The 23,479-nt window shown below is 40.2% G+C and overlaps 1 protein-coding gene across 3 annotated transcripts in view; it reads right to left on the reverse strand.

Annotated features, from left to right (window-relative positions):
* The window catches only part of plch2a (phospholipase C, eta 2a), a 70,630-nt gene that overhangs the window by 42,956 nt on the left and 4,195 nt on the right, over positions 1 to 23,479 (reverse strand). For all 3 annotated transcript variants that reach the window (XM_030055327.1, XM_030055328.1, XM_030055329.1), the window contains exons 2-4: positions 14,359 to 14,505; positions 8,378 to 8,621; positions 6,353 to 6,482 (exon numbers count right to left, since the gene is read on the reverse strand). In XM_030055327.1, the coding sequence (XP_029911187.1) occupies positions 6,353 to 6,482; positions 8,378 to 8,621; positions 14,359 to 14,505 (521 nt within the window). The remainder of the gene's footprint in view (positions 1 to 6,352; positions 6,483 to 8,377; positions 8,622 to 14,358; positions 14,506 to 23,479) is intronic.

The raw sequence follows: 23,479 nt of genomic DNA on the forward strand, positions 1-23,479 counted from the left end.
GTACTGCATCCTTTGTAATCACCGCTTTTTTGCAAACTTTGCATATGACAGATGTTTGCTCCACGTCAGACTTACTGTAGCCAAACCAGTTCCAGATAATCGAGCTGGAGCCTCGTTTAGCAACGAGCTCTTCGCTATCAGCCCCGCCTTCCGCCATGCTTGTTATTGTGCTACATGCAGTGTTGCCAACTCCTCAGTAAGGAAAGTAGCTATTGGCTGTCCTAAAAGTCGCTAGAAGTCACCAAATGACGTCATCGCCTAATTTGCATAATTGGCAATTTGCACGTGATTGTAATGGACGCTGTAGGAGAGGAATAACGTCGTGGGAGAGACAAAAAGTAAGTAAAAAACATCCTAAATATGTTTTAGAACTACAAATTTTACGGGAAGGGCTGGATCAACACGAACGGCTTTGCGCATGCGCGATTCATCTGCTGCCTGGCCGCAGAGTGGTGGGTCTCCTCTCTGCTCCTCTCCTGACTGCAGCTGCCTGCGACTGCCGCGCGCAGCTCGAGGCTGTGACCACCTGTGAGGATTTTGGGGCGGGGGAGGGGCTCGCGGCAGCACCCGCTGCTCGCTGAGAACAGGAACTGCAGAGGAACGATACATGCTTTCATGTCAGTTTCCAAAATACAAGAAGTCTCCAGTAACACCAGGAAAAGTCGCTAGATTTGTTGCTAGTCGCTTTTGACAAAAAAAGTTGCCATGGGGAGTTGGAAAGTCGCCAGATTTAGCGAGAAAGTCGCCAAGTTGGCAACACTGGCTACACGTGTGAGCTGCCGGCTGCCAGCGGCGAGTGCGTTGCGCACGTAATTACGTCATCAACAGGAGTTTATCGTTATTATCGCGAGATGACATATTCTTACCGTGGGGAATTTTTTTGACGATATATCGCAAACGATAACATATCGCCCATCCCTAATTGTTATGTTAGATGGCTTGTCACACTAACAATCCCAGGGCCTGCATTGTAATTACAGTTTTTTCATATTTTTCATATTTTTGTAATTGCAATTTAATTGTTGTTTTTGAGAATAAATTCCTTACTTATCACACAGCTTCCTACACCACTGAATTGCTGGGGTGTGCTGCTCTGATCTAACCCTCTGTGTGAAGCTTTCAGGGTATTGAAAAGCTTTATTTAACTCTGAACAAAATGAACTTCATTATCATTATTATTACTAGTAGTTGTAGTATTTTTTTTTTTTTTTTTTTTTTTACATTTTTTTTTTTTTTAAATGAATTTTTAACAGCATTTTTACAGGCCAAAGTAGTGATTAATTAAAAATATATATATTTTTAAAATAAGTAATGGGATTTTTTCAGAAGATTAAATAAAACACTTTAAAAAGATCTATGAACTTTCCAACAGCAAGTTATCCCAAAATGTCACTGTTGTGTGATAAAATAGAAAATGTATGGAATGCCTGCCACATGTACATGCTGTAGGGCTTTGTACTTTTCAAAGACTGAGATGGCCAAGCCACTACATCTTTTTTTTTTATTTTTTCCCCACACATGAGCATGAAAACGTTCCAAACACTGAACTGTGGCGCACAATGTCTGCATTTTCATTTCAAAAACATACTGTTCTTCAAAATCCCTTGTTCAAATTTTCATGCACTAACACCCCCAGCCTTCCATCTCGCACCATCAAGATGTCTGCTGGACATTGGCGGTTTGTAGGAACATTTATGACTCAGAGTCATAAGACAAACACCTCATTTCACAAGGAAGGGCCACTAGCTTTGAGTACATGTCACTTGCTTCCCACTATGCTGAGACTGTGACACACAAGTGACAGGCACAGAGGCATGCAGATATGATTCAGATGACAGTTTCAGTAAATACACTAAGAGTTCATGGATGCACAACTGCTCTGACCAGACATCACTGTGTGTTGTGGCAGGTCATTAACTGATTCACACACAAAAAGTAACCATTCTTAAATAGTTCTTCAATGTTTCTTTTGTTCCACTAACAACCAAGCACTACTAAAGAACCACTTCATTTTGTGAATGTTTCTTCATTTTTTTTTTTTTTTTTTTTCTGGTGAGGATCCTCAAAGAACTTTTCTAATGGGTCTTTGAAGCACTTCTGGGGAATAACAGTGCCCCCCCCACCCCCCCAGTATCTAAATTTTGCTCCCCTAAAAACTGCAACTGTGACTGCAAAGGACTGTGAACTGCAACTGCAAATGAGACAAAAAAGGGCAAAGACAACCAAAAAGGACAGCTGGTCTCGAGTTCAAAAGTTCAAAGTTTTTTTTAGTGTCTGCCTTGAAAATCTGCTCTGAATGAAAATCGATGTGTCTGCATTTAAGAAATGAGAATTAATTGCTATTTCCATGCAACTTTTCAAAGTAAAGCACTCTGAACCATTTTCATTGAATTAGGGGTCCACAAAACCTTTTTTTTTTTCCTTCTTTTTTTTCAAAGCTTCTTTAGCAAACATTTTTGATTCAAGTTCTCAAGGAATCTATTTCTGGTTCCAAAAAGAACTTTTGTGGCTTATTTTTATGGCTCTATAAGGCACTTTTCAGCTGTTTAAAAATGGTTCTTTAATGGTCTGAAAGGTTCTTTATGGGAACAGAAATGGTCTTCCTATGATGTCACTCTGAAGAATCATTTTCATCTCCAGTTGGCATCTTTATTTTGTTCCATGAGTATAAAGACCAAATACTATACCGTCCTTACCCTCCTATGATTTTGACCTTTGACGAAAAGCAACGATCATGACCAACAGTGATGAGGTAAAATACTACCAAGACACCCCAAAGTTAGCCAGTTAAAGTGGATCTTTTTTTTTTTTTTTTTTTTTTTTTTTACTGTGAACTGAAGGAATTCTGTTCAGAAGCAAGAGAATCCTCTTATTCAGGACACATCTTAGCCCTAGGAGGTTAACATTAAGTAGAAGAAGCTCAGCTCTAGAAAGAAGTCTTTTTATTGGACAGAAAATATCAATATTGCCTTACTCATGCCCATTCATTATGCACAAGCCGTGGCACTTAAGCTGTAAGCATGCTAGTGCTTGGCACTTTAGCTCTGCAGCTAATGTAGATTAATTCATCAGTTAGAACTGCCATTCTCCCCTTTGTACCAAGCTTTCTCTCTATCTCTTGAAGTCTCAGCTGTGATAAATCATTGAGGCTCATGCTTGACTAGTTTCTTCCTTTGCTTTCATTTAGAGCTGCAGAAATACCTCCAGCTATCGCATTCAACCATCCAGAAAAAGACTGTGTCTGCTATGCACCATCAACATGCTGCATCGCTGCTCAGTACATCCAAGTGCAAGGAAATATCTTAGGGCCACATCTTGGAATTAATGCTCTGTACGTGGCTAGGCAGCCCTTGGAGGTCCTGCTATATGGGATGCTGAGTAATAAACTGGTGGAAAGTGGAAACACACTTCCCCTTTTTACTACTTAATGGGTAGGGTGTGGTAGGGGTTGGGGCTTCAAATGGCTGCATATGGATGTTTCCAAGAGCAGCAGCCAGGGACCCACAAGGGTCCCTGATCTGGGGGGCCCCAGTAAAACTTGGAATAGTAATAATTTAGTTTTATTATTCTTCAAAACACATTACTGACAGAATGTTTAAGAAAATGGGCAGTGGCAGTGTTAAAATTCAACGCAACAACAGAAACACCTCATATGAGACAGTGGGACTAAATCTTGTCCAGGGAGAGCCTGTGGGCTTATGTTTGCTAATTTGGTTTTCTATAAGATGAAAATGTTGAGAATCCCTGCAGTTGGGTTGGTCCCTGGCTGCCTGAGGGCTCATTGGGAAGCCAAAGGAAGGCAATCAGTAAGAATTTAAATCAAGATGAGATGATTTGCATGTGGGCTGAGATGGCCTGAGGAAGCATAATTGGATGGATAAAATTGAGAATTCTGGGCTTGCTTATATAATTGAGCCTTCCATTGAACTCAGAACTAGGATAAATCACTCTTCCTATACAGAAAGGTTCAAAAGAACACTAGTTAAGTTGCAAGTCCAAGTTGGGATTATGGAGAAGATCTGAAAGCTCAATTTGCCAAAATGCCCATATGACTGTCAAAGCAAAATTACAGACAACACAGTCAAAGATAAACAAACTAACTTTTTCCTGACTGGATTTTTACTTGGAAACAAATCAAACTTCCAGCTAGTGTCCTCTACAGTCTTTATGTTAAGGCAGTATCAATTTATGGCTGTATATTCTTTTTATTTGATGAACAAACCTTGAATTAGCAGCGAAGATGACTAGCTGTTCTTGAGTTATTGTGTTCACCATAAGAATCTGTATATCAGATATCAGTATAATCCCTGTCGGTGACAGTAGAATATTGAAGTTTGGGAGCAACAGTCAGTGTGCTCCCACTGGGCAAAGGGTCAGATCCAAAGATTCCTTTGGTATAAGCAGGTTAAGCCAAGAAAACAGCCTGCAGATTGTCAACACACAAGTCAGTCCTCATGCATGGCCGTATACACAAGCACACACACACACACACGGCTTGACTGGTTCCTGGTGTGTTTACCCTACATTACACCAGGGGCCATCTGTGTCCCAGCAGCACCATATGGGTGACCGTCAACAGGCCACTTGGCTTAGTATTAGCAAGCTGGCCAGCTCCTCCACAGGGCTGAAGCTAAGACAACACACCTAACATAGATACATGCTAATCTCTCTGTGCAAGGGAGTTTGCAGCTGAGCTACATAGAGAAAACCTGTAGCACTTGCAATCAGTCAAGATGTTTTTACTGGTCATTCCCAACTTGCCTTTGAGTGGATCCTGCAGTCTCAGACATTCTGAGCCCATTTAAGGCTGTCACACTCAGACATCTCACCCACAGTGAGGGATATCCACTTTTTTGCTGTAATGGTAATGTCTGCTGTTGCAAGCTGCTCCTCCAAATGCTGCCAACACAGGCTGAGCTCGACTCTGTCATTTTCACACTACTTTTTTGTGCCATGGGGAAATCACCTGTGCCCCAGGGGTGAAAATCTGAAACCCTTATTCCGAACAAGGCCAGATTCACCCCATGGTGAAAGTCTCCACCCCAGGCTGAGCATGAATGTGAAACTGCCTGTGTGCGTACCCTGGGGTTGCCCCAGGAGTCAAAATGCTTTTAGTGCGCATTAATGAGCTGTGAAGCACTATGTACAGATTATGAAGGCCGCTAATAAAATCTGGCCTGTTCTTACATTAGATTATTTTATATGGATTGCAGACCATGCTATCTCAAAGGGGAGGGCACCCCCACCCCATTATGATGCTGTAAAGAATGATGAATGTCACTCAGTACTCAAAAGAATAAAACTTTAACCCCATCATAATTAAGGACACACAGATACTGATAATGGTATTGGTATCAGGTTCATAATCCACAGATGGGACGTAGGACTGGTGTTAACAATCCATGTATACGTGATACGTGATAGATGAGTAGCTGATGGATGTAGTTTGTCTATAGTATTTCTGTGGGTAATCCACCACTATTGCCTCCACAACAGACTGTTAGCCTGGCTGTAGTTAGTGAACAAAGAGGTTTTCTTCTTGTTTGGCAGTGCCTTTCCAGATGCACTGTGCTGATTACAGTACTGTGCCACAGTGTTGTGTGCTGGTACTGCAGTCAAAAGAAGTTTTGTGTAATTTAACATAGCCTCATGTAACCAAGAACATAATATCAACAACAATAATAATGATGATGCTACTACTACTACTACTACTACTACTACTAATAATAATAATGATAATCAAGAAAAAAAGAGATCTGGTATTGGATCAGTATTGTTTATCAGCCTGTACTTAAAGCCCATGCATTGGAATTGGATCAGAAGCATTCTGTTCAACTGTTTATGTTTTTGTGAACATTGGACATCAAAACATTCAATTCAAGACAGGTATTTAAAAGTCTGTCATTAATTCTATGGTTTATTAGCCTTGGCATGAACCTGAGGGGTTGAATCCTTCCTCAGCTTCATCCTTAACATTAGCAAACACAGTGGTGTGCTTCCCATTTCAAACTACATCACCTGCCTTTTAAAGTTTGCATGCCTTCATAGAACACTTAAAACTAAACATGTTTTTGTTTAATTTTCAGGGGACATGTCTTGATTGAGGGAGAAATATTCTGAATTCACAGTTGCCATCCATTATGCGTAAAAAAAAAAAAAAATCCATAGCACCAAAACTATTCAACAACCAAAATACCTGAACAGTCATGACTTTCTTAGCCATCTCCCCCCATGTACTGCCCACTGAACATCCATCAGTTCTGTAGAATTCAAGTCCCTTCAGCATTAAAACAAGCTCTGATTTTGGCACTGCACATTGACTTAGTCAACAGTGATTGTTAAGTTTTGTTACCTTAAACATCTGTTTGACCTTCTGCCGGGGCAGGTTGACGTTGAGCTTGTGCAGGAGTTGCAGGACCTCGTTGATGCTCAGGCTGCCGTCGCCGTTCTTATCAGCTTCCGTGAATGTCTGTTTGAGCCACATAACGGCAGTGTGTTAAGGAAGAGTGACCATGAAGACGGAGGGCCCTTGATCTTCAGCATCGCTCCTGCTACTTGTTGAAGAGCTTACTTTTGGAGTGTCAATTCAATACATATTCTGACAGAAAACCACTGACTGCTTTCAACTGCCCTCCTTTCATAAGCCTATCACCAGAGTTAGATGCCTGCCTGGGGACTGAGAGGCTAGTCATGGCTTGTAACAAGATCACATAGTTGGTTAAATATACATTGTGGGGCTAGGCGATACAGACAAAATCAAATATCACAATATCAGTACTGTGACAATACTGTGGGGATGGCTACTGGCACATTCTTACGATATTTATACCAGGGATCGACCAATTATTGATCCTGGACAGTTATTGGGGCTGATATCTAGAATTTTTCAATAATCAGTAGCGCACTTTGGATTTACATGACAGCCAATATGAAAACCACTCAGACACTGCCTCTCTGTCTGAAAGACAGCTGAACAAAAGCAGGTCAATTAGGCAACATTTCTCATAACATGGTTGTAATTTTTCATTTTCACTGGATCTACATTTTAACTGGTTTTACAGAAAGTCAAAAGTTGTAGCACATTGCCCTTGCTTGCAGAAGGGTTACAATTTTTGTTTCATTTTTACTGGATTTGCTCAGTTTTTTTGATTGTGTGATTGAACACAAGAAATCTGACTTCGATCCAGCATCGGTGATATAATATGTAATTATAAGAATTTTAAATATAGTTTTTTGTTGTTTATTTTCAGGTATGTTTTTGCCAATTTTCTTTATTTTTTTTATATTTTATAATACTTTCTTTTGATTTTTTTTCAAAATATTACAATGTTAATTCAACATTTGTTAGTTTATGTTGGCATTTATAACACTGAAAATGCTGGCACTGCAATTTGCAAATTCATCACAAATGAATATTGTCCCTAAACATCAGTTATTGGTGTCCTTGATTACTAATAATCATATTAGCAATGAAAAATCAATATCGGTCGATCTCTAGTGTACATTTAAAACTTTTGCCAAACAATCATTATTAATGTAGATATGATAACGAACCAAGTTATCATATATCAATATGTGATAACATGTACATGTCATGTGTAAAAAGAAATTCAAGGGTATTTTGTGACAATATCCCAGTGGCACTACTGAGCAGAATCTGACTAAGGAATACTTTACTATCGTATCTACAACAGCATTACTGACTGACTACATCAAATAACATGCTTTGAGACAGTTGAACAGCCAGACTGGCTTGTTGGCTATGCATTAATTATTAATATGTACTTATGGGACCAATTTCTAATCCATGCATATGGCAGCAGCAGTGACAACTAAACACAGATCCTCATGCTGTTGGGGATAAACAAAGCATTTACTGCAATATCGTGCATCGTCAATGAGCTACATGATGAGTGATAGGTAAAGGAAAATTTCAGTGTGATCAATTTTGTTTTTTGTTTTACATTTTCTATTGCTGTGAAGTTCATTTTGGACACTGGGACACTTCTAACTGAGTAGTTAGTGTTTTTTTGTTTTTTGTTTTTCTACCATGTGACCCCAGGTTGGGGAGGGTTCCATAAGGAGCTGCCAAGCCACCTGAAAGAATTTTGTTTGTATGGGTTTCAATGCAGAGATGACGCATCCCATGATGGTCTACATTCTGTTTCAGCCCAAAAATGTCAGTAACAATGTAAGTCTTCAAATAGCTACACTGCTCAGTCTATATTTCTAGGATTAATGGAGTGTGTCTGTGTGTGTTTGTCGAAAAGGAGCGACACATAATACCTAAACTTCCTCCCTGCCTTTGCTCTCTCACCATCCACAGCCCAATTTAACCACTCCTGCCTTATTTCCTCATGTGATAGATCAAGGATATTGATCACGGGTGCGCTGTCTCTTGGCCAGGCTGTCCTCATCGCTGATGCCGGCCATCAGGTACTTGAGGCCGGTGATCCAGGTTCTCGCCTCCTCGCCGGTCCCTGACACCAGATCCAGGGACTCCATGTGCTCACCATAGTAGATGCTGAAGCAGCAGTTGGGGTCAAAGCTGCCCTCAGAATAACGCTGAAAAATCTCAGACTGCTTGCCCTCACACACCTCCCGGATGGAATCGATGGAGACTGGTGGAAGAAAAAGGCATGAAAGCAAATGCCATTTGATTGGCATTTTTCTACACAATCACAAAGTGTTTCACATCTTAAAACAAAAATAAAACTTCAATACATGATACAAAGGCATGACACAGTCATAGATTCAAGGGCATTGCTGAGAAGCAGCTACTGGCCTGTCTTTACACTTTAGATTGTGTACTACAAAGTTGAATTTGGCAGGAAACCTGAAGAACTGTTTTACAGCACAAAACAAGTTAGCTAGCACTACCTTGCTGAAAAGTGAAACAGTCAGGACAGCTTAATGGCTATCCTGAAGTGAGGAGAGTATCTTTTTAACACTTTAGAGAAGTTGTGTAATTTACTTCTCCAGCTTCCCTTAAGTTAGGATAGCAACATTTACTTAGGAAATGTTCATCTGTGACGACTATTTTCCTGAATGAGTGCCTACATCTATGCACACTGTATACATCTATGCACACGTTTTTTTGCACATTGTGTACTTAGATCTCTAGTGTCATATTTTATTCTTTATTTTTTTTATTTATTTAATCTCGTAATCTGTGGATACTGCTGAAAACTGTGAATTTCCTTTGGGATGAGTAAAGTATCTATCTATCTATCTATCTAACTATCTAACCATTACTACAATGGTTAGCGTGTATTTAAGATAGGATTTGCAAGTTAGCAGGTTTCTGTATATGTACCCAGCAGAAGAGGAAGAAGAGGATAGATGATGGGACTGTGAGTTGCAGGGTCAGAGAGGAGAGGGAACAGAAAACTGTATGGGTTTTAGGAGAAGATGAGAAGAAGAGCAGATGGGATGTTCATCAGGGCAAAAGAAATAAAAGAAATAAAAATTGAGACTAAAGGCCCGAGGCAAAAGATGGCTCTAGAAGCCTGAAGCGTTAAAAGCTAATCGGAAATGGGTATTAAAAAATATCTCAACAGACAAAAACTGCATTTATGACACCCCACCTATCATCATGCAGTCCTTTGCATTCTGCTTGTTTTTAGTTTTTCTCACCACTGGCACCACACAGAACTAGATGGCATTCAAGAGTGTGTGTCTCTGCCAACACTATGCGACTGTCAAGGCATGCCAGGTTCACGTATGAGGTTTTCAACAAAGTTAATTTCTTTCAGGCCCATTACCAATTAGCTGGATCAGAAGAAGCACACATTTTTGACTGTAAGTAAGATGGGACATGAGATATGCCTAATCCAATTCAAGCACCTTGCTGAAAAGTTGGCGAAGGCTGGGTTTGTTAGAAACCAGCCTATGCTGGTTCATCTGTTCTAATCTAGGACCAAATTAGATAACAGAGCAAAAGTTTGCAAGTAAATAATGTAATCTGCCATCTTGTAACTAACTGCTTCTTCTTCTTCCTTGTTAGTAGCTACTGTTTCACTTCCCATTTACTTCTACTGTGCAACGCCCACCATCAATGACACAATACTCCAAACTGGTGCAAATGCAGGCCAAAATCGCCATTTAGCACCTAGGTTCCAAGAATCCCAAACAGAACAGTTTGATAAGAACAGTTTGCTCAAGCATTATCTGTTGGAGGAGGCAAATCAGTGGTTCTGGGCATAGGGATAGTTTAACTGGAGAAGTCTTAAGACGAGGTTAAAAAAATACTTACAAAATGAGTAGTACCCATACTTACAAAATGAGTAGTACCCAGAGAGCTCGGTTTATTAAGACAAAATATTTATGTGATGGTGATGAAATTTTACAGGAAGTATTTTTTCTCAAGACAGTACATTATTCTGTTTCTTCTTCAACCCTGGAAGCTAAGTTAGACATTCCAATGACTCATTCATTCCCCAGGACATAGCGTCCACATACCACAAACATATTACAGCTGCAAAATAATTTTTTTGAGTAGTTATGGTTATCAACTTATGGTTATCAACTATTTTCAACATTTGGATCTTTCTTTTATTTTAAAATACACTTTTTATTCCTCTTCACAGGTATACCTACACACACACGCACGCACGCACGCACGCACGCACACACACAAACACACTAGAGTTTCTGTTTTACAGTCAGATAATCCATGCAAGGACAAACCATTATTTGCATACACACACTCATACATAATGCAGTGATGCAGTGATGCAGTCATTCATACTCCCTTATGACTGCATGCCAGCAAAATCCAAGCATACACACACACCGTTAACGGTTCGTAGCTTATGGTTTGGTGATTGGCTATACATATATTGTACTACTGGAAGTGTCAAAGGTGTGATATACAAGCTACTCAACATTCTGCTGCTGTGTTGTATATCATCTCATGTGACTGGCAGTATTCTCTACACATACTGCATAGATATAGGTGTATATGCCTTTTCCTGGCTTGGCCCCTTTATAAATCATGCAGGAGTACACACCTGGTATCTCGGAGCTCAAGATGATTGCAGAATCCATCATAAGAAGTTTCTTCAACTTACGAGGCATTTCCTAAAACTGTACTAAATAAAGATGCTCTTGAAAACTCCTGACAACTCGTATGTGGCTACTTGCATCTTATGAAATGTTGTTTGTTTAATTGCTGTTTAGTATTTTATGAACTGATAATATGTGCTGCAATTAGCAGATACTCATTGTCATCAAGATCGATTCATGGACCTTTCAGAACCATGGACAGTGACCTGATGAAGTAAAGCAGGTTATTATAAAATGCTATTTGCTGGATTTCATTTTTGCATTTTGTTTGTTGAGCCTCATCCTTGCAATCCTTTGTTGATGTTGAGCATGTAATTTTAGTTTACTGTCTTAACGTAACATGAACAGGAAAAACAAACTTGTGAAGGCGTCTCATACATACCATCATCACTGGTTTGCTCTCAGCAACTACACAGTGTAAAAGAAATTGTACAGGCTACATTTTGCTGAAACTGACACTGACATCCTGTGGTGTGGAGGTTGGTGACAAGAAAATAACTGTCATATCTGACACCCCCTTGAATCCTTATGAATCTTAATAAACACCATTATCTTGAGCTGCACCTTACCTACTCTACTAATGTCTAATTTACATGATGTGCTCCCCAGTAAAATTGCAACATCAAGAGCAAATGACTACATGACAACATGTCTACATGACTCTCATAATTTCAAGATGACAGGTTTGTGTTTTGGTTGCTGGCTTAGCCTGCATCCAGCCCTCATGAATCACCACGACCACAGGTTTGAATTACATGATGATTCCTGAGGTCTGGAACTGTTATCATTCCCGCAGGTAGATTTGACCGGAATTTGTGGGAGATGCCTGATTGACTGGTCAACAGATTGTCTGAAGATGCCTTCACTTCAGAGAAATAAAGAAACTTAGCAGCAGCTGTGAAGAGCTGTAATGTTACCAGCAGCAAGCAGCAAGCGAGATTTGGTCATTTCTTCTGTTTGAGAAATGTTGAGGTATCAACTAAACAATTAAAAGAGCAATTAAAACAAACAATTAGCCAGTCTATATGTTGCTGTTTTTGCAGCATGGCTACAGATGCTATCAGTTAACCTACTATGATTGGTTTAATACTGACCAATGGTCTTGGCCCGTAGAACAAGCGCTGACTTTGGTAAATCATCTCTGATAGACATTATAGAGTGGTTCTTGCTGTCTGGAAACTAGGCTATAACTGGCAGGCTTTCCAGGTCAGATTGTGGGTTTCTGCTTTGGCTGTTGGCTGGTTACAGTTCACTGATTCAGAGCAGCTTGTCTTCTGCTGGAACACAAAGTCTACCCAAACAGTCCATCACCACCTAATCAAAACGTCTTGAGTAAAGGCTGTCCCAGTAAGTGCTGTGTGATGAGCCTCTGGACTGAGCCTACTAACAGTTTGCCACACCAAGTGTGATAAAACATAACTAAGAGACTAACAGCCCTTTTATGTAGTGGCCAAAGACCAAAGTGGTTGCATGGTCCATCTGCACAAATGAGTTGAGTTAGTGGTATTGCCATGTTTGAATGCCCGTGTTGTTGGTAACTGGGCAAAATACTACATTTGTAGAGGTGGGAAGATGGTCATATCTGAGTCAGTTCTGTGTGCTTCAGACACTCTGTCCACGACCATACTTTTCTTTTCACTTTGATCATGACGGTGCAATTTGGCAGAAACAGGCTACATTTAATATGATTGAAACTGAATTGATAAAATTGATTTTTTCTTAGAGGAAACACTTGTCATCTTCCTTTGACACGAAAATCAATTATTATCCATATTTATTGAAATGGTTTAGGGAGTAGCAGCTCTTTATGGCAAGGGGACCAATTGCATGTACACAATGGTTAAAAAAATTCTGGGATCTGTCCCCGTTTTTACACAGATTGTTTTAATATACCTGTGGTTTATGAGAAACTCAACTGTTGTCCTGATACATCGTCAAACCAATCATGACCTTGTTTTAGTGTCTTAGTTTCCTGAGAGATATGAATTTTGGCCCCTGTAAAAGTTATTCTTCCATTCTACCACTGGAGTGCGCGAGTCTTTTTCAGGTTGTTGCTCGTGTGTGCAAAGACACTGGTTGGGCAGATTGACGTTTATGAATAATTGAGGCTACTTAAGAAGCTTATTAAGTCCAGGGCTACAGAGGAGGGAGAGCAACAGGAAACTGAACTCCTAAGCCCCCCTGAGACACCCAGCCTACTGGCTCAGCAGATATCCATTTGCCCTGCTAGACAATAAAACACTACCAGGAACTACTTGAGTTACTTCTTGCAGATGCTGGTATTTGCAGATGCTGGTTGTTTTGTTTGTCTGTTGGCATAATCATGCTAAAATCTGTTAAAACTGTGATTTTGGGAGCTGTTATTTATGAAGTCATCTCTAAATTTTATTAAAAACTGTTAAATTAATTAAGTCTAATTCATCCCACATGCAAATCACACAAACATTCCCACAGAGCATCCCTCAACCTGTAAAAATAAAACTATTTTGGGTTTTTCATTTAATCAGAAATTGAGTACACAGCACATAAAAACCTCTTGCGTTTTCATAAATGGTACTGTACACCAACACTGTCAATTGACAATGTCCAATCTTCGTGAGCAAAAGTATGTAAAAATTTGCTGTCTAGCAATTTTGCTGTCTTCATAAATGAAACTTGCAAAAGTTCAGACTACTACCTTGAAAACTGACTTTAAGAAATAAAATGTAATTGTTTTAGTTACTTATGCTACTTGTTTTACTTTCTGTGCTTACTTAGGCTAAGGACTTTTCTTACCGCACTGATTTGACATTGTTCATGACTGACTAATTATCTGATTCCTTCAGTTACGCTTCCTCCCTTTTTGCGAGGACTACAATGCAAACAAGGCAACTAAAAAAAATAAAACTAAAAATCCTCCCTCTCATACGCCATTTGCCAAATTTATCTTCTAAAAAGGGATTACTTTCAACATAAAATGTTATTATGAAAGTGTCTCTTGGTAATTCAGCCTAAAACAAGATGTTGAGAGGGAATATAACGCAGGAAGGATGGTTCAAAAGTGGATTCTACCCTGATTTCTATGGTGGACTACAGTGCAAACCCCAATCACCCTAACAGCAGCGGACAAAACCCTCAGAAGGCAGCAAAGAGGTGGGAAGATTTTGTCCCTGGTGTTGTGGATATTTTCACGCGTGCACAGATAAAACTACCAACCATGAGGCCTAAAACCCCTGGATATGCATCAAATTACAGAAACAAGACATTATGAAACTGATGCTTCCTGATGATTTCATGAGGGCAGCTACTCACTCTTGGCCTTTTCATTTTTACGCGAGGGCCTCCAGCGGATGCAGGACTTGTGCTCGTCCAGGAAGAAGTAGCGTACCAGGCCCTTGGAGCCACCGCGGAGCTTCACCATCTGGGTGCCTGTCTGCATGGAGCTCATACATTTCTCCACTGGAGGCAAGAAAACAGATCAGACAGAAGAAAGAAAAAAAGGTTGAAAAGTCATCAAAAACAACTGCTGTGAGCACGCTTAGATGGAAGAAGTGTGTGACAAACAGAAATGTGCATACATGTTTTCATTCAAGACATCAAGAGTGAGTGAGTGTTTGTGTTTCGTTCATCAGTCTGGGTTCCCGACCGGAGCTCATACAAAACACTTATTTTACCATTGATACAAACACATGCACACATAGTGATGCAAACTAAATGCATTGGATATGGCTGCCACTGTCGACATGGCTTTGCTTGTTTTGGGAGAGGAGGAGAAGGCAGGGGACAGCAAGAGGCAATTTCTACACACAAATCCTCTTAACAAGATCTCTATTTCACATGGTGAAGAAATAGGACAGAACAACAACAAGAAAAGTAATCAACACAAGATGGAGCTGGTTTTAGATGAGTAGACCCACTTTGTAGCCAAAGCTGAATACAGTGGCACTGCTCTGGAAAATGGAAACAAAAAAACAGCCAGAGAATAATACTCACCACCCACCAAATGTGGGTAAATCTTAGCATCGGATAGATTTTTGTCCCCACCAGACCAGACCGAGAGGCGGGTGCAATGAAATGCTTTTCAAGTACAAGTAATTACCATCTTTCTCTTGCCCCCTTTTGTTATCCCATTAGTTACACAGATTGCAAGCACATAACATTAAGAATGCTATGAACCCAATCCAAAGAGGTTGAATAAAACTTTCAAACTTTCAAATACATGGATATGCATATCCTGAAATTAAATGTTACCAACAATTAACACCTGTAGTCAAGTGCAGGAAATGATTTGAATCATTTCAAATGAAATTTGCAAAATGACCACGGCAGGACAAAACTGCTGGAATTCAAATTTGTGCTTGATATAAGAATGTTCAATTGGTTATAATCAAAGTTAGGGCTAGGTTCAGATGGCAAATGTGTCACTTACTAAATTCATGTGTGTTAAGTTTGAAAGAGCCGATCAGAAATGGTCTAAGTCTCCAGAAATCTTCAATCCTAGCACCTGGCTTCACATGGCTGTTCAGTTGTTCAGATACCACCCCACCCTCCCCCGCCCTCCATTTCACATGAATGGAACATACATCCAATATGTCTGGTCTGTGAGTAACAGAGACACACAGTGATTGCTCTTCCTAACCATTGATTTGGCGAGGCTGGAGTCTCAGTCTCACTCTCCGAGGTATCATTAATGTACTTCAGTCTCATGCTCCTGACCTCTCCTATTGGATTCCTGCTCTGGACTGTATCAGCAGGGTGCACAACTCCCTCGCACTGTCCTAGTTCACACAAAAAGGATTTTATTACATCGTGCCCTCCTGCATGTCCCTATGTAGTTTCCTCCAAATTCCAACAGTCTTTGCTACTACCAGTGGGCCAGGTCACACATCAGATCTTCCTGATAATCTCTTTGAGGGGCAAAAAGGAAAAAGGGTTAGTAGATGTCTGCTTCAGTGTTTCACCACTTACAACCGCTGTACAGGATTTTGGCTTCAGCACATTAAAGGTTTCAAACAGCCACAACACATCGCCAAGTGAGATGATCTCTGAACACTCAACTATTTAAAACAGGGTGATGGATACATGGCTTATGAACACATCTGAACAAAACTGCAGCTTGATTAAAGATTATGTAGATAACTTTGCAGAATGGGAGGAATTTCATCAATTTTTTTTAAAAACTCAAACCAGAGATACAGAATCAGCCCCTCGTCTAAGTCCCTCCCACTTTCATGCACCGATCGGATACACTGGTGGAATAGGAATTCGCGAGCTGGCTGCCTTCTCTGCTACTCTATAGCTACAGTGAGCCAAGCTAAGATTGATTAAGGAGGGGAAGCGAGTGGGCACAGAAGCAGTGCACGGTGCACGTGCATAAGATATAACTGGCAATGAGATAGCAATGCCTCCTGGAGGTGATTTTAACCCATGATAATACAGCCCCCGGGGCTAACCTGACACAGGTAGAAGATGTTGCGGGTTCATATTTCTTTTGACTCGCAAAACCATCCGGCCATTCTCAGCCAGTGTTTGACCAAACCAGGCATGGTTTAGGTGAGAAGCGGAATTGGAAAACAGAAATAATAGGACAGCATAGATCGTGTGTTGTGCACCAACACGCTAACAATCTAGCGATATGGTTACCAAGACACTTAATCATTTTTGCCATTTGTTTAGATCAGGTGCTGTGCTGTACGACATTTGTTTGATTAGACAGTTGGCTAATGATTGACAGATGGTTGATCTAATCACCTGCTTTTGTGAATGTTTGTTGCAGTTACTCCTTTTCCAAACAGTTTGAACCGAACGGCACTCAGACAAAATCAGAGGATGGCTGTCCTGGGCTTGATATGAGCAGCCTGAGAGACTGGATTTTTTTTCCTCGGTACTTTAAGTTTGACCTGGACCCTCAGTTTATAATGGAGATTTGTCAAAATTGTGAAGTAAAAACTTACCTACACGAGCTTTAAACATGAAAATGAGCTGACTTTTGACTTTAGTCACATGCAATGCTGTGAAGTAGCTGGTACAGCAACTGAACTGAGTGCAGCAGTACTGGCACTGAGCCAACAACAGACTGACTGACACAGAGAGGGCAACCATCCCTCAGCAGGATCAATACTAGAGCCGCCACAGTGCTTACGGGCAAACTCTTCACCAGAACATGGCAACTGATTACACGTGCAAATCAACACCATCACGGACCCACAAACAACAGCAACACATACTTGGTGGTGATAAAAAGAAAAAATACTTTCTCTCATGTGTAACTGCCATTAGTTTTATGATATTTAAATGAGCTAATCCACCAGAAATTAAGTGCTACCAGCAATATTTCTGATCATTTCAGTGCACTGTAGGAAAATGAATGCATGCATCATCCATGGAGAACTGAGCCTTGGAGCCTAGACTCTTCAACAAGACACACAACAAAAGCAACACACACAGCTGTAGCACAGCTTTACCTGGATTTCAAGGGAACATTCCATATTCTGAGGATGCAATGTTGTGCTGAAGGAATTTATATTTATACTGATTCATTTTTTAAGTTACTATCTTTTTTTTTTTTTTTTTTTTTTTTGGCTTAGAGTGACAGACAGGCAATTTATTGTATTTAAGATTATTTTTCAGGCATTTCTGCTTTGTTTGACAGTTACAGTAGAGAGTGACAGGAAAGGCAGGGCAGAGAGAGAGGTTGGCATGCAGCAAATGGTCTGGACCACATCTGAACCCAGGCTGCTGCAGCGCTCTGCACGGTGAGCCACCAGAGTGCCCCCTCTCAATTTACTGTTGATCCCATTCACACGCTTCACTCAATCCTCCTTACAAGCAGGTGAATTGTAATTATTTGGCACATGCTGGTGGCCGTGGAGCCTGAACCACTCTGTACTGCCAAAATGTAGAAAAATAAAACAGTAATACTCTGCGAGTGCAACCTTTTTGGACCATGGCTGACACTCAGCTTATAATGTTCTGCTTCTGTGGCTAACAAAATTCTCAGCATTCCTAAACCATAGAACTGATAATTGGCTGTGTAAAGCAAAACATTTCCCTGGGGACTATTTTCAGGCAGAGGGACAGTTTCACTCCACCCAGTTTCAAGTCATCAAAACACAACAGTGCTGCTGCTTTTAGGAAAACTAACGTGGGCAACTTCATTACAGTGATGGAATACTGGTATGAAGACAGTTTGCAGTCTCTGCAAAAATTCCAAATTCATTTTCATATCGTTGTGGAATGGAAACCAGTGGCTCTATAAAATGTAGGAAAAATGAGATCGAATTTCTAAAATATGACTGCTTGCTGGATTAGCATAAACATAAAGAATATACATTTTGTAGATATGACACTAAACATGCAAAATCACTGGTATGGCTCTTTTAGGAATCTGACAAATTAAAGGATAACGCAGCGAATACATCCAAGTATTTTGAAATAAGTAAGAACACCCTAGCGGATTGGTGATTGCGATGCCTAATGCCCAACTGATGTAATGGTGCTTGGTGTTACATACCCCAACCAGACACTAGTAAGTAATCCGTGAAATGAGTGGCTGGCCAGTTTGGCAGAAATAAAAACCTGCAGACTCTTGGCTGAATACCACTGCCCAACACCCAGCTATGTTCACTCCTCCTCCTCCTGTCCACATGAGCTCCAGAGTCTAAAACAACCATGTCAGTCCCCAGGCCAACATTAACATCTGCTGCTATCGCTGCCCGCACTGCTCTTCATGGAGGCAGACAAGCGCAGACCTAAAACAGCCTCTGACCCCGCTCGGCACCACAGGCTGCCGTCTGCAACCACTGTGTGTGCTCACTCTGCTCATAGTAAGGGACATTCCCATGACGGCCAACTCACTAGACTGAAATGAGAGCAGCAGACAGAGAGTGAAGTAAACAAAAGAGCAGTAAAACAAGCCCCTCTCCACCACGCGTCACGTTGCACACACACGTTTGAACCCACTAGTGCAGCGAGAGGCAAAGTCTGATCCAACTGCAACCATAGAGGCTTGTTGCAAAGTAGGCCACACTCTGGTTGTGGCTGCTTTGGACATAATGAGCTTGCGGAGGATGACTGCACTGAGATGAGGGTAAGGGGCATGTTATACCCACATTCCCATGCCAAGAGAAACCAGGTACAATATGCTTCCTCATATGATATGACCCCGGCCATAGAAGGAGATCTCCTCCTAATCAGCCCCACTGGAACATACGGTAGATCTCAATTTTAATTTTGGCGTGAATTTGTAGTCATTTTTTGTAATTTAATTTTAAAAAACATAGCAATAATAACTATAAATACTTGTCATGTAATTGGTTTTTACTGATTAATTTACTAATTATTTTTAAAACTTTTCCATTTTATTTATTTGTTTTTTTGCTAATTTGCTCATCATCTTTTTTGCCCCATTTTTTGAAAGAAATCAAGGGACTTAGCTCAGGTTTCAAAAGGTTAAACGCTTGTGAAAAGCACAAGAAATCATCCATCCACCACCACTGATCTGATGTTTACATATAGTTTTCTTGTATTTTTGATTCTTTTTTCTTTTTGTTTTTGTTTTTTTGTGTGTGTTTGTGTTGTAAATTTTCAACTTTTTCCCCCCTTTTTTTCCTCAAATTTTCTGGCTTTGTTTTTTTTTCTGTAGCAGACAGCAGTAGCCATCTGTCCCCTGAAAACAGGGACATGTGGTCCCCTAGCTTTAGTCTACTGCCACATGGTTTGTGGCAGTAGACTAAAATCAATTGTGGGGAAAGCATCAGAATGTACCTGCACAAGAATGATCAATTTCAATAAATCACTACAACCATGTGAAGCATTTGGACCACATAAACAAAAAAAAAAAAAAACAGAATTTAAATTTGATATCATGAAAGGATCAGTGGGAAATACATGACACAGACTAAACATCTCCACACACTCAGCAATACTTGTTGCAAAAAAAATGCAACTGGCTCTCTTCAGCATACTACAAAGATTAAAAATAGCCTATGGAAATCTGATGGAGCCTGAATAATGAAGGCTCTTATCATCAGTTAGCCAACAGTCCAGAGGGTGGACAGCTAGCATCAAGACTCAAAGAGGCTATACACTGCTACAGTGCTACAGCCCATGTTAGTCTTCCTATCAAATGTGCTTTATTATATCATGATGATGAAAATTGTGTTTAGATGACATTATTAAAAAGCAGAAAAGGGCCAAGTAGAGAACCTAAGGATGCTTTCACAGCAAGCAGTCTGCTTCCTCAGCCCGACTCAGGCGTACGGTTGTTACTTTGTTACAAACTTGTGTAAAGTAGATCAACATTTGTTAACAAATGACAGGCGATCAGGCAGCTTCTCTATTTACAGGATAGATATTTCACCTGGGTAACTCCGGTCCGGAAACAACAGCCGAGCAATAGTAAAACAATAAATGAACAATGCACTGGGATGGCAATCCTGGTATTCAAATGTTTTGATGTCCTTACCAAAAATGAAAAAATAAAAAATAGAAAATTGTCAAAAGTTTTTAAATGTACAGTTTTACAAATCCAGTAAAACTGAAATAAAACCCATCTGTCCTGCGCCAGGGATTTCAGACGGAGAGGCAGCGTCTGAGTGGTTTTCAGATTGGCCATCATGTAAATCAAAACTACAATGCTGATTATTGAAATTCTGAATATCGGCCCCAATAATTTGGTTGATCTCTCCTTGTTGCAACTTAGGTCTGACTGAATTATCACTTGGAACCAGCCCAGGTCCCAACTTTTCAAACATGTGTTTTCACCTCTTCAAATGAACCAAAATAAAACCAAATGAAATGGACAGAAAGCCCCTAAAGGAATGGAAAGAGTACAGAGGGAACAAGACGACAGAGGACGGAAACACGGTGGGAGCTGATGAGAAGGGAACGGAGAGGACAAAACGCAAGCATGGAAGAAAGGGAGGAAGGAAAAAGGGCAAAGGAAATGGGTGAGAGAAGGATAAAGAAAATAAAGAAGGGACATAACATAGTCCAGGGACACGCAACAGCGAATAAAACAGAAGAACAAAAAAGATTTGCTATGCATTATGGGTCCTGGTGGCAAAGCTGGGTTTATTTATTTAGTATCTATTTTCCAAAGAGATGATACGGAAAAACTTGCCGGGGACATAAAAAGAGAGAGTGAGAGACAAAAGGAGTCTGGGCCCGTTGCCATGGTAACAACATCAGGGTTAAAGAGAGTGCTGATGTGGAGAACAAGCCCATTGTGAAGGAACAGTGCATTAACCCTCTGAAACCCAGCAACCTGTGGGCGGGCATTTTTTGGGAGAGCACTGGCAGTCATTTTCATATACGCAGGCTACACACACACACACACACACACACACACACATACATACATACACACAAATACACACATACACATGCGTGCATAGACACATACATGTATATACAACAAAATTACCTGAAAATTTGTAAAGAAAGAGTAAAATAAAAAAGTACATTCTCATAAAATGCCACCCCAACATTATAAAACTGTTATGTTACCTTGTTGTTGCTATGGTATCAAACAAACAAACAGAGAATGAACAAAATATTTCCTTATTTTTATTTTTTTTTTTAAAGGAATAGAAACAAAGTGAATTCAGTTCAGAGAGTTAAATAAAACCTTTCCAAGTCAAGGCCCACCCGCAGGCTCCCATGTGTTTCAAAGGGTATCAATAGTAAAAGGGAAACAGTAGCTCAGATTGAAACTGCAGGCCTGATTATTGGAAGGCTACATTTGCCAAAAATAGAGACCTTCACAAGCAATAAGAAAGCCTGCTGTGGGCATGAATTTTCCAATTTTCCCCATCCAGAATAATCATATTAGAAAACTTTTGAGAACACACAAAATCAAACCTGTCAGCAAAAACATTCAGACGGGCCAAATGAAATAACACTCAGTAGATTCAATTTCTTTCTCTCTTTTTTCCATATTTGTCTGCAGAGGCTCCAGATAAGGGGAGATGGGAGGGAATTTTAATTTGCACTGAGTACTGATGTAGCACATTGCTAACCCCGACAGGAAAACTAATCAAATTACAGCGGCAGAAAAAAACACTCCTCAGTTACTGGTGGCCTCTCCACCTCCTGACCTAGTTACTGAATGGACTTTGAACCGACCGCCATGTGATGGAACGACCTCTATGGCTGGTCCAATACTGAACCAGCATTAGCTGTCCTGCTGGAGGCGGCAGCTGCTGTGGCCCGTTAACACGGCTCAAGCACAAAGCAGGCAACAGGTGACATGTCAGCTTTCCACCAGGGTTAATGCTGACCAAAAACTAGGACGAAAAATAATCAGCAATACACTTTTTCCATAATGAAAACAAAATGAAAACTACACAAAAATGAACCTTCTTCCGTACTCAAGTTAGTGTGTGTCTGACTGCAGCAGCTGTGTTTTCTTCCCTTAATTTATATGAGTATGAAAATGTTTTTTTTTTCTTTCTCACTCTTTTCTGCTATTATTTATAAAGAAACTGTATATTGTTGGTTTTGTAAATTAGTTCACAGAGTGAATTTGTGTCACATGACAAACCGAATGTTATTTTATTACGTAGAGTTGACCAGTTAGGACTTATCCACATGATGAAATTAATACTAAAAAAGAGCTAATGTTAAAGCAAGGGCATAGGGGTGGCCTGGTGGCTCACCCGGTAAGAGTGACAGCAGCGTCCTGGGTTCAAATCCAACCTCATCTGCTGCATGTCATCCCCTCTCTCTCCCCTGCCTTTCCTGTCTCTCTACTGTGAGTGTCAAATAAAGATGAAATGCCAAAAAAAAAAACTTTGCAGAATGTGCAGACCTACATCAAAAAGTCCATCCCACTAACTTTTTAGCTTTTTTCAAAATGATCATAATTATGGGTGGAGTTAGGCTAAGACCTGAGGGTGAGGTTCCATTTTAAGTAAATAAAAGCTAGATACAAACTACAGAAGCTACAAAGGAATAGTAGGGCCACTGTAGGGAGAAAAAATGATTCTTTACAAGAAAAAAAATCAGAAAAATACTTTGTATTTTACGTATCCTTCTTACACTCACACTATATGTTTATACTTTATAAACTTAAATAAAGCATAAATAAATAAACAAATATTATTTTCATCTGACCAGACCCAAGTCACAGCAATGTCTCTTCAGAGTCCACATGCTGATGAGAAGACTGTGATTCTGGGCTGAAATCACCAGGATTTCCCTCTTCCTAAATCCCACAGTAAAAGAAAACTAGTTTTCACAGTTTTTTCCCTCATAAATTTGTGAGTTTTTTTTTTCCCATCAGTTTTAGACTTTAATCTCAGAATTTGAGAATTTTTTTCTCAAAAACTGGTGACTTTATAATCTCACAGAGTACCCTCTTGAATCCCTGCAGTGGCCCTAGTACACCATCGTAAGGAGGTAAAATGAGGAATAAAGACCAATTTATATA

Source organism: Myripristis murdjan, chromosome 7, assembly GCF_902150065.1.
Source record: "Myripristis murdjan chromosome 7, fMyrMur1.1, whole genome shotgun sequence".
NCBI lineage: Eukaryota > Metazoa > Chordata > Actinopteri > Holocentriformes > Holocentridae > Myripristis > Myripristis murdjan.